The sequence below is a fragment of the Pongo abelii genome, chromosome 7, assembly GCF_028885655.2.
Source record: "Pongo abelii isolate AG06213 chromosome 7, NHGRI_mPonAbe1-v2.0_pri, whole genome shotgun sequence".
In the NCBI taxonomy this organism is placed as follows: Eukaryota; Metazoa; Chordata; class Mammalia; order Primates; family Hominidae; genus Pongo; species Pongo abelii.
In genome coordinates, this window is record NC_071992.2 from 110,583,788 (window position 1) to 110,596,379 (window position 12,592).

The following is a 12,592-nucleotide window of genomic DNA, read 5'->3' on the forward strand; positions in this document are numbered from 1 at the left end:
TGGAATTATTTTATTTTTGGTTGTTGTAGTGTATAGAAATGCAGTTGATTTATTTTGTGTATTGCTCTTATATAACCTTGCTGAACTGGCTTACTAGATCTAGTAGTTTTTTAGTAAATTCTTTTTTATTTTTCTACATATAAGTTCATATTTGTCTTTATCTTGTCATTTTTATAATGTAAATTATTTTTGCTGCTTCTTATTTCAGTAATCCACAAGAGACCTTAAAATTATAGAATTTAGGGTTTTTTTGTTTTGAGACAGAGCCTCACTTTGTTGCCCAGGCTGGAGTGCAGCTGATCTTGGCTCACTGCAACCTCTGCCTCCTGGGTTCAAGTGATTCTCGTGCCTCAGCCTCCCAAGCAACTGGAATCACAGGCATGTGCTATGATGCCTGGCTTTTTTTTTTTTTTTTTTGACAGAGTCTCGCTCTGTTGCCCAGGGTGGAGTGCAGTGGCATGATCTCAGCTCGCTGCAAGCTCCGTCTCCCAGGTTCACGCCATTTTCCTGCCTCAGCCTCCTGAGTAGCTGGGACTAAAGGAGCCCACCACCATGCTCGGCTAATTTTTTTGTATTTTTTAGTAGAGACGGGGTTTCACCGTGTTAGCCAGGATGGTCTCGATCTCTTGACTTCATGATCCACCTACCTTGGCCTCCCAAAGTGCTGGGATTACAGGCATGAGCTACCATTCCCGGCCTAATTTTCGTGTGTGTGTGTGTGTGTATGTGTGTGTGTTTTTAAAGACAGGATTTCACTATGTTGGCCAGGCTGGTCTCAAATTCCTGGCCTCAAGTGATCACCCACTTTCGTCTCTCAAAGTGCTAGGATTACAGGCATGAGCTACAATGCCTGGCTAATTTTTTTTTTTTTTTTTTTTGTATTTTTAGTGGAGATGGGATTTCACCATGTTGGCTAGGCTGGTCTCGAACTCCTGGCCTCAAGTGATCTGCCCGCCTTGGCCTCCCAGAGTGCTGGGATCACAGGTATGAGCCACTGCGCCCGGCCTAGAATTTAGGTTGATGAAAAATTCTTACTTTCATGCCCTGTTAGGTAGATATAGGACTTTTTAAATTTTTCTTACGATTCCTTGTATACAGCAGGTAATCATAGTTGTGAAAAATAAGGGTAAGAATCCAAATTGTGTTGTGTTTAAGCTTCATCAGAATAGATGGTACCTTAGAGTTGGAATATAATTGTCATTTATAAGCTTAAATTTCTAGTTGTGCAACATTTACTTTGGCTAGTTTTATCTGGATTATATTTTGAGAGTACTAGAGACCTCAAGCTTAATTTATAGAAGATCTTTAGGCAAATGGAATAAAATATGGCAGGGTAAAGCTGTGAAAGTAAGTTGTATGCTGTGAAAATGACCTTTTATATCTAGTCTGGAAAAGTCTAAGTAACTAGTAATGAAATATGTGCAGAAGTCCTGGTGGTCTTTGAGTATTAGACTTGCTATCTATCTGAGCAAACACCATCTTTGAGTGAATGCTAGTTGTACAGGGGGAAAGCAATGAACCAGAAGTCAAGAGTTTGGGTGGTTCTTATAGTTTGGCAAGAGGTAACTTATGTGACCTGTTGAGAAATTATTTAACTCTTAGTTTCTGTTTCCACCTCTGCGAAAATGAAGAGGTATGGCTGAATAGTGGCTAATGTCCTACTCAGACCAAAAGTTTAGCATTTCTTCTTTCTCTAGTCTCACAGTTGCCCATAAGTTGACTTGAAATCTCACATTGTGACCACATAGTAGCCTTTAAAATATATTTATATCAATGTCTGGGTTTGGCTCTCTTGAGTTTCTAATTTTTAATTTGTTGGGGTAGTATCTCATAATAGAGAGTTGTTTAAAAAACAAACAAAAAAAAAACACAAAAACTCCTCTGGTGATTCTTACTTGCAAATTAGTTAAAGACCACTGCTTTAGCAACATAAAAGGTTAAGAGCAGCTTAATGTAAAGTAATAGTTCAGGCTCCCATTATTTTTAAAATGATGAAATATGACGGTGATGGAAATAGCAAGAATGAAGTAATGTTACAGCATTTTTATGGTTTATGAAGTAATTTGATATGTTAAGTCACTGAAGCTGAATAGCAGTTCTGTGAAACTAGGAAAGTGCTGATCACCCCCCAGTTAGCAAATGAAGGAATTAAGTAACTTAAGGTTGCTGTGCTAATTAGAGACAGAGTCTGGGACTGGAGGCACATCTGACTCCATTCCTATTAAGCCATCTGTTAGGATTATGTATGATAGATAATCTCAAAGACTTTTAGTCCCTTCTATTATGTGTTTAATTATCTTTGAAATGGGACAATTACCAACTCAGAAAGATGAATAAAGGTTAATAATCCAAAGTTGCAAGTCTATATTACTCTTTAGGCTGATGACTTTTAAAAAATTCCCTATATATTTTCAATCATGAATTTTAATTATATTAAACTATATATTATGTAAAATGAATTGTGTAATAAAAATTTTTAATAATGGCCACCAATTGAGGTAGAAAACAGACTGGGTGGCAACAGGGTGAAACTAATTGCATAATAATTGTCACATAAAGTTGGGTGTTTACTTGGCTGGTGTTCCTTGGAGGAACACCAGAAGATGGTTGCAGATATACCAGAAGACCCACTCATCAATTTTCTCCCTTGTGTTAATGGTGATTGATTTAATTTTTTATGTATCTCTTCCAACTTCCCCCACCCCCATTTTTTAAAAGGCAAGAAAATATAACCCATGGGCACTCTAGTACTTTGATTCGCCATAGTGCTGCTGTGCTATTCCTCATGCTCCTATATATGGGTAGAACAGTCTATTCTTTGGTGCAATCACTTTGGATACTTTTGGTCTCTGTGGCTGTGGTTCCCATTAGTTCTTTGTGTACGTGCCTCTTCATGCCTTAGTGTTCTTGGTAGCTAGCCGGTGAATCATCAGAGAGCTGGGCCTCGGAAGTGGTGCTTTGTGGTGGAGTTGACATGAGGCTTACTTCTGTCCTTCTTCTCCTCTTAAGAATCTCAGGGATGTGAGGAAGCCCTGTATGTAATTCTGCACTAATCTCACTGCCTTTCAACTTTGGCTTTCGTGGAAATGTGAGACAGAACTGCTGTGGTGTTTTCAACTGTCTTAGGAAAGACAGCTCTGAGAAGTATAAGAAAGGTTGCCTTGAGAAATTCTGTTTCCTTAAGTAACTAATGTTTTTATAGTAAGTATTCAACATTGTCTATTCCTATTGGTTCACTGTGCTTTCTCTCCCTTTAGCCCCCCAGGTTCGCCTAATAGTCTTGGCTACTTCCCTACAGCTGCTAATCTTAGCGGTGTCCCTCCACAGCCTGGCACGGTGGTCAGAATGCAGGGCCTGGCCTACAATACTGGAGTTAAGGAAATTCTTAACTTCTTCCAAGGTTACCAGGTCAGTAGCTTGAAGGAGAATAATCCTCAGTGCCCTTATTACTTAAGTTGATTTGCCTAAAGAATGCAGCCAGGAAAGAAACAGATTCTATGAAACTCGTGTGTGTATATATGCTAATGGATTTGCTTACGGAAACAAATAGATCTGGAGTCATTGTGGGGACCAACTTCAGACTCATCCCCTTGTCAAATATTAAGGCTTTTCCATGCTGTCTTAAGTCTTCCAACTTAATCTGTTGGTTATTTTTTGAAAAGTGAGCTCCTTTGGGAAAGCTCTTTAGGACATGCAGCAGTATGAGTGTTTACATCTAGAATAGGATTGGCTAAGGGGTTTTATTCAAAGTCAAGGGTCAAATCCTTGATTAAACCAATAAGTACTTAAACATGGGGTTTAAAGGTGAGTATTTAAACATGGCCAGAGGCCTCTGGATAACCTGAAAAAAAAAATTGCCTAACTCCTAGGACACTCATGAGTCTTTGGGCGGTAACACCTTAGAATGAGCTCTCAGGTGTTTGGCGAGCCTTTCATATTTATTCTTGTGACGCTAATGTTTGCTCTTGGCAGTTTTTTTCTACCCCAGTCTGTGTCCCTCAGCTTTTTTCTCACATATGCTAAAGAATGAGATGATTTTTAGTAAGAGTTCTTTAACAGTGAACATTGCCATTCCATCTAAGCAGATACATTTCTTTCCTCAAGTCACCTAATTACCTAAGTCTTGAATTCCTTCTTTCCTGCCATTTCTAAAAAATAAGTAACTTACAGTCTTTTCATTGTACTAATAGCAAAAATTGTCCTCTTTCCTCCTGAATCTGAACGTTGCTTGAGTCTTTGGAGTTGAGAAGCTGTTTTCTGAATAATAGTCACATTTTAAAATAGCCCTTGAGCATTTTCAGTACAGCATTACAAGGGTTGTGTCTGTAGAGGCTATTTGATGATTAGAATGGGTTTACGAGCTTGGCATCTATGAGTCATGGAGGACTATGATCTCAGCTAAAATTATCTCAGGGGTGATGCTACCAGCCCAAACCTACCAAGTGGCTGTCATTTTCTCGGGCTTTTAAACATACAAAGGATACTTTCTGACAAAGAAAATCTATGGCTGATAGTGAAAAGCTGAAGGAAGGTGGAGGTCAGTAGATACTCATTCCTCCCTAAGCAATTTTGCTGCCTTTGGAAGACTTTGAAAGGGATTAAAAAGTTACTTTTTAAACTTCCTATCTGATTCATTAGCTTATAAAAGGAAGATTTTACTGAAAGCTTATTGAAAAGGTTGCTTATTATGGAGAAAACATTTTGACTTGTGTATTTTATTTTTTCCATTGTTTTCCAAGTGAAGAAAGTTCAAAGAAAGTTTCAGGTTTTAGTACTCAGCTGAATTTCTTTTTCATTTGTTTGACTAACAAACTTTTACATTCACATTGAATAGAATTAGGTTGCCTTACATATAAATTAGTAATGAGATTAAGCAAAATTGCTCTTTATTATTAAGAGTGTCGGCCAGGCATGGTGGCTCACACCTGTAATCCCAGCACTTCGGGAGACCGAGGCGGGTGGATCACTTGCAGTCAGGAGTTCAAGACCAGCCTGATCAACATGAAACCCTGTCTGTACTAAAAATACAGAAACTAGCCAGGCGTGGTGGCATTCGCCTGTAGTCGCAGCTACTCAGGAGGCTGAGGTAGGAGAATCGCTTCAACCCAGGAGGCTGAGGTTATAGTGAGCCAAGATCACACCACTGCACTCCAGCCTGGGTGACAGAGCGAGACTCCGTTTCAGAAAAAAAGTGTCATGGCTGGCATTTGTGGGTATTTATTTTACCACAACCATGCAATAGGGATTATTTCTATGTTTATGACTAAAAGATTCACATTCTTCAAAATTGAGATAACATAACTTCTGTCTGTAGCAGTTTTTCTTTGTAGTAACTTCTTAGAACCATTCAAGGTTGGAATACAGTTGTCTAGTATAACCAGAAACATAACGATTGTGCAATATTATTTCATCTCAAGGCATTTGGCCTTCATTTCTGAAGTGCTTGGAAGTTATGAACTGGAACAGTGAGTCAGGATTACATAGGAACTTCAGTTATCTAATTCAACTATCAAATTATTCTGATATCTTCTTCAGTAATTTGAGCTTTGAGGCAGTCATAATGCATGCACTCAAAAATCTTTACACCTAACCCAAGTTTGTATCATTCTTACATAAAACGTGTATTTTCTACTGTCTTGAAGAGTCCATGCCTTCTTGTTTCATGTTCTCAGTTAAATTCACTATGGGGTTCCATCTTTAGATTTGGCAACCAAGATGATAAAATCAGTGGATGACATTTTTTAAAAACTGTTCACTTAAGTGTAATCTGTGTTTACCTAGAGTGCATATATTGGCTGTTGTCGGCTTAATGGGAGGTTTTAATTTTACTTCTAGTTATTTTATATAATTATATAATAACTACATAACTAAGCAAATATCCAGGCAATAATTGGTTGAGTAAATAAAATTTCTTTTTCTCTTTTTTTTTTTTTTTTTTCTGAGACAGAGTCTCGCTCTGTCGCCCAGGCTGGAGTGCAGTGGCGCAATCTCGGCTCACTGCAACCTCCACCTCCTGGGTTCAAGCAATTCTCCTGCCTCAGCCTCTCAAGTAGCTGGGATTACATGTGTGCCACCATGCCTGGCTAATATTTTGTATTTTTTTGGTAGAGACGGGGTTTCACCATGCTGGCCAGGCTGGTCTCGAACTCCTGACCTCATGACCCGCCTGCGTCAGCATCCCAAAGTGCTAGGATTACAGGCATGAGCCACCGCAGCTGGCCTATTTTTCTTTTCTACCTGTTCTGAAGCTGAAGAAATTTGATGGTCTCTGATTCTGTCTCTTAAAAATACATACCTTGATGTAATAATGGCATATATAATTTATAAGTTATCTTTATAATTTTTTTATGTATTTTCCCCCAACCTTTAACAAAATTTCTTACATAAAACTACTCTAGGCCAGGCGCAGTGGCTCACACCTGTAATCCCAGCAGTTTGGGAGGCCAAGGTGGGTGGATCACCTGAGGCCAGGAGTTCAAGACCAGCATGGCCAACATGGTGAAACCCTGTCTCTACTAAAAATACAAAAAATAGCCACGCATGGTGGTGCACGCCTGTAGTCCCAGCTACTCAGGAGGCTGAGGCAGGAGAAGTGCTTGAACCCAGGAGGTGGAAGTTGCAGTGAGCTGAGAATGCGACATTGCACTCCAGCCTGAGTGACAGAGCAAGACTCTGTCTCAAAACAAACAAACAAAAAACTACTCTTTGTGTCTTCCATACTTCATCTGGGGTGGAGGTAAAGCCACAAAGACCAAGGATTTACAAACTACCATGAAAATACTTGGTAATGAGGATGTCATTCTGGTCCATAAACGTGTGTATATTTTAGATAATGTGTTTTCATACTGAATGGACTCTCAGGTATCCTTACATAAGTCCTTTAACATTTTCGTTTGCTCTTTGTACTACCCTTTACCGTCAATGCCTTTTACATTTTCAATAGATGCTAGTTTTTGTTTCTCTTCAAGTACTGATTATTGTTTCTTTGGACCTCTCACTACTTGCTGCTCTGCTGAGAGAATTAGACTGATATTACAAATACATCTAACGCTATCTAAAATTCACTGCATTGTTTGGAGATACTGGGTATTGGGCTTATTGTACGATCCCTTGCAAATAACTAGTGCTCAAATATTTGATATTTAATCATACTCGCAGTAGCATGAAAACAGTACTAGGCAAGATTTGAAGAAATTGGCCTCCTAAGTTCTTGTGGTATGGTGTTTCGTGTGTTTGTGTAATCCATGTTTTCAATCTAATGTCCATCCTAGAAGGGACTTTTATGGTATTTAAACATGTTAAGAAATAAAGATTTGGGTTAGTAGATATGTATATGGCTTGTACCTGTGTTTGTTTCCTCCTATCTAAATGTCCTATACTTTTGTTGGTAGATCTATTTAGTTGAAATATTATCCATAGTGACAGTTTGTCCGTCTTTTGATCTTGTTTGTTTTAACTTGCATTTTAGTATGCAACCGAGGATGGACTTATACACACAAATGACCAGGCCAGGACTCTACCCAAAGAATGGGTTTGTATTTAAGGGCCCCAGCAGTTAGAACATCCTCAGAAAAGAAGGTAAGGCTTTGTGATGTGCAAGTTAAATTATAAAGGGCCAAACAAATAGAGATCAAGACTCTGAAGGCATTAGAAATCAACTGAGAGAATCATTCTTTTCTTTAGTGTAATGTAAAATATCAGATATCCTGGAAGGAATGGAGACTAGAATTAAGTTTGTCATCTAGGTACATAGAATCTAAGCAACGTTAATGGATGAGAGTTGTTTATTACTGTGGGGCAAGGGAAAACTTTTCCCTTTGGACATTAATTTACTGTCTCTCATGTGGAGTACAAGTTGGGTATTCTTTTTTTTAATTGAGGTAAAAATTACATAACATAAAATTAACCATTTTAAATTCGTTTACAACTCAGTGGTTTTTAGTATATTCACAAAATCGTGCAACTACTACCTCAATTTAGTTCTAAAACATTTTTGTCACTCCCCGTTTTTGCTCCCAATAGCTCCTGGCAACTAATCTGCATTCTGTCTCTATGGATTTGTCTATTCTGGATATTTCATAAAAATGGAATCATACATGTGACCTTTTCTGTGTTTGTCTTTTTAGGTTCACCCTTGTAGCATGTGTTAATGCTTCATTTGTTTTTATGACTGAATAATATTTCATTGTATGGACATACGACATTTTATTTATCCACTGGTGGACATTTTAATTGTTTGCACTTTCTGGCTATTGTGAATGGTGCTAATGTGAGCACTCATGTATAATTTATTTGAATATCTGTTTTTAATTATCTTTGGTGTGTACCCAGGAGTATAATCACTGAGTCATGTAGTGATTCTTTTGGATTGGGTATACTTTCTCCTGTTTCCTCTTTTATGTTGTTTTTGTTTTTTTTTTTTTTTTGAGACAGAGTCTTACACTATTGCCCGGGCTGGAGTGCAATGGCATAATCTCAGCTCACTGCAACCTCTGCCTCCCGGGTTCAGGTGATTCTCCTGCCTCAGCCTCCCGAGTAGCTGGATTACAGGCACCCGCCACCAAGCCTGGCTTATTTTTTTGTATTTTTTAGCAGAGACGGGGTTTCACTATGTTGGCCAGGCTGGTCTTGAACTCCTGACCCTGTGATCTGCCCACCTCAGCCTCCCAAAGTGCTGGGATTATAGGCGTGAGCCACCGTGCCCAGCCTGTTTCCTCTTTTAAAAAGATTGTTGTAAAATATACACAACAAAACTTAACAATTTTAAAGTGTCCAGTAGCGTTAAGTGTACATTCACATTATTGTGCAACCAGGTACCGCCGTCCAGCTCCAGAACTTTCTCATTTTCTCAAACTAACATTCTGTATACATGAAACAAGAATTCTCCATTCCTCCTTCTCCCCAGCCTATGGTAACAGCCATTCTACTTTGTCTCTCTGAATGTGACTATTCTAGGTAGTCCTTCCTAAGCACACTAATTTGTCCTTCGGTAACTGGCTTATTTATTTCACTTAGCATTATGTGTTTAAGTAGATTTGGGCATATGTTTAAATGTGCTTTAACCCAAAATCATTGGGAAGTTTTTGTTGTATGTCTTTTTCCTTTTCTAGAACTAAATGTAGACAAAAGGAACCCTGATAATTTTCTCTGAAAATAGTCTTCTAGATTAATGTTTTCTCCTCAGTCCCCATTAATCCACAATCTTTTCTTAAAGGATACTGGCATTCTTTGAGGCTTCTTGGGAGATATAGTTGTAGGGATGTGTTTGGGAATTTACACTGGTTTTTCATCATTTTTGATTGTTGAGTTTTCTGAAGTTGGCATGCTGGCATGTCATTTTCCAATTCTATTAACATTTTCATGGCTGAGGACCCTGTGGGTTTTAACCATGTGGATTCTAAACTGGAAATGATGTTGCCAATACTTTGTCATCATTGAGAAATAAGAATTTGCATCTTAGCCCTTTGCTCTGAAGTGTGGAAACCCCAGTTCTAAGTTGGAAGTGAAGATTTTTTTCAGATCTGTCATTTTCGGTGAGGTTTCAGTATATCTTGGTCCTACCAAGGAGTGTCACATATGAATCCTTTGTGGTGGTAATGGGTGTTCTCTAGTCTTTGTCTCAGTGGTGAGAACACATTGTTCTAGCCTGTTGATATCCATTTTGGTCCATATTTTCTTTTCACATGTTCACTGTTGAACACCATGTTTATGAATTTGATTAACACATAGTCTATATTTTTAAATGAGTATACTGAATAAGAAATGACTAGAAATGGAAGCTTTTGACATTACAACAGAAATGTCCTAAACTGACTACGAACCATTACTCACCACCTCTAGTTTTCTACCCTATGTTTATATATTTGGAGTCATGACAGAATAACAGATCAGGTGCTATGTTCAAATCCAGATGTCTGCATCTTTTCATCATAATAAAGTCAGGTTAATGTGCCTTTATATTGCAAATTTTTAAAAATACAGATCTGGCTAACAGCAGTGGCTCATGCCTGTAATCACAGCACCTTGGGAGACCAAGGTGGGCAGATCACTTAAGCCCTAGGAATTTGAGACTAGCCTGGGCAACATGGTGAAACCCTGTCACTACAAAAAAAAATACAAAAAAATTACCTAGGCGTGGTGGCATTTACCTCCGGCTACTCCGGAGGCTGAGGTAGGAGGGTCAGTTGAGTCCAGGAGGTCAAGGCTGCAGTGAGCCATGATTGTACCACTGCAGTCCAGCCTGGATGACAAAGAGCAAGACCCTGTCTCCAAACAAAAAAAGCATAGATTACTGTGTGAAATACTTGGCATAATTTATCTCATTTAATTATCTTACCAACTCTAGGAGATAGGATTATAAAAGTATTGGGTGCTCATTGCAAAGAATTTGGAACAGAGAGTCAGGTATAAAGAAGTCACTAATAATCTCACCACCCAGAAACAAGCATAATAAATACTTCCTCTCATCCTCTCATACCCTCATGTAATTTTGGACCTTGTTTCTTTCCCCTTAACCTTGTATTGTTATATATATTTTTTTCACTGCCTCCTTATCAATATCAAATTCATTATCATAACCAAGTTGCTCATGTTCTTATAAGTACTTATATCCACAGTTTCATTTGAGACCCACCATAAGCCTGCAAGGAGGCATCATGGGCCCATTTGACAGAGGAGGAAATGAAACCCAGAGAGGTTAGGCAACTTACGCAAGTCATACAGCTAATGATCAAGCTGACAAAAAGATCCAAGCCTTCTGCCTTCACTCTGAGGACGCTTTTCTGTTAACTAAACAGTAGCATGGCAAAGTGCTTCCAGTGGACTGCATGGTGGCCACCAAGATACGTCCACATCCTGATCCCTGGAACCTGTGACTATTACCTTCTATGGAAAAAGCTGTAATGAGGTTCTTGAGAAGAAAATAGATCATGAATTATCTGGGTGGTCCCTAGATACAATCACTCGTGTAAGAAAGAGGCAGAGGGAAATCAGACAGAGACACATACAGAAGAGGAGGCAGCAATGTGACGAGGGAGGCAGAGATGAGAGAGCTGTTGACACAGCCCAGGAGTGTTCCCAGCCACCAGCAGCTGGAAGAGGCAAGGACCTGACTGCTCCCTGGAGCCTCCAGAGGATGCGCAGCCCCACCGACACAGTTTCTCATTCCTGGCCTCCAGAATTGTTAGAGAATGAATACCTCTTATTTTATGCCACCCAATTTATGGTAACAGCAGTGACAGGAAACTAACAGTATTTTAAAAAATATGTTAAGAGGGCCGGGCGTAGTGGCTCACGCCTGTAATCCCAGCACTTTGGGAGGCCGAGGCGGGCAGATCACGAGGTCAGGAGATCGAGACCATCCTGGCTAACATGGTGAAACCCCGTCTCTACTAAAAATACAAAAAATTAGCTGGGGCGTGGTGGCGGGTGCCTGTAGTCCTAGCTACTCGGGAGGCTGGGGCAGGAGAATGGGGTGAACCTGGGAGGTGGAGCTTGCAGTGAGCCGAGATCGCGCCACTGCACTCCAGCCTGGGCAACAGAGCAAGACTCCGTCTCAAAAAAATGGGTGTGTGTGTGTGTGAGAGGGCCGGGCGCGGTTGCTCATGCCTGTAATCCCAGCACTTTGGTAGGCTGAAGCAGGTAGATCATCTGAGGTCAGGAGTTCGAGACCAGTCTGGCCAACATGGCGAAACCCTGTCTTTACTAAAAATAGAAAAAAATTAGCTGGGTGTGGTGGCGTGTGCCTATAATCCCAGCTACTCGGGAGGCTGAGGCAGGGGAATTGCTTGAACCTGGGAGGTGGAGGTTGCAGTGAGCCGAGATCACGCCACTGCACTCCAGCCTGGGCGACAGAGCGAGACTCCGTCTCAAAAAAAAAAAAAAAAAAATTGAGAGAATGATCTCATGGCTGGCTATAGGATCAGGTAAAGAAAGCTAACTCCCACAGCAAGGTCTGGTAAAGAAGTCACACTATTCTATCTTCTCTTGCCTTGTCCCATCAACCCAGCCAACACACATTGACTATCCCACTGAATCAGTGGAGATACGCCTCATTTAGCCATTCAAGATGCCCACAGGCCTTTCTGGGAAGGAGATTGGGTGTCTGGCTGGAAGAAATGCTTCCTCAGATCACCAGAAAGGGTGTTTTTCTCCAGTTACTGTTACATTCCAAGTTGCTTTCTTTTTTTGTTTGTCCCCATAGAGACAAGGTCTTACTATGTTGCCCCAGTCTGGTCTTGAACTTCTGGGTTCAAGCTGTCTGCCTGCCACAGCTTCCCAAAGTGCTGGGATACAGGCATGAGCCACTGTGCCTGGCCAAGTTCCAAGTTTCGTATTTGTTAGGTCTCAAAGGCAATGTCAGCCCCCAAATTTAAATCTATTAATGATATTTTGACTTGTACATGGTAGCTCATGCCTGTGCATGGAAGATTGCTTGAGCCTAGAAGCTCAAGAGTAGCCTGGGCAATGTGAGACCTCGTCTCCACAAAAAATTAAAAGATAGCCAGGTGTTGTCGTGCACGCCTGTAGTCCAAGTTACTCGGGAGGCTGAGGTGGAAGGATGGCTTGAGTCCAGGAGGTCGAGGTTGTGGTG

At 40.2% G+C, this 12,592-nt stretch overlaps 1 protein-coding gene across 3 annotated transcripts in view; it reads left to right on the forward strand.

The window, feature by feature from the left end:
* Nucleotides 1-12,592, forward strand: part of ESRP1 (epithelial splicing regulatory protein 1) — a 65,205-nt gene that overhangs the window by 48,267 nt on the left and 4,346 nt on the right. Inside the window, exons 14-15 of one of the 3 annotated variants that reach the window (XM_009243960.4) lie at nt 3,258-3,408; nt 7,469-7,578. The exons of 1 other annotated variant lie outside the window; for it this stretch is intronic. In XM_009243960.4, the coding sequence (XP_009242235.1) occupies nt 3,258-3,408; nt 7,469-7,543 (226 nt within the window). In that variant the 3' untranslated portion in view covers nt 7,544-7,578. The remainder of the gene's footprint in view (nt 1-3,257; nt 3,409-7,468; nt 7,579-12,592) is intronic. One more of the 3 variants, XM_054518678.2, reaches the window with a different exon arrangement.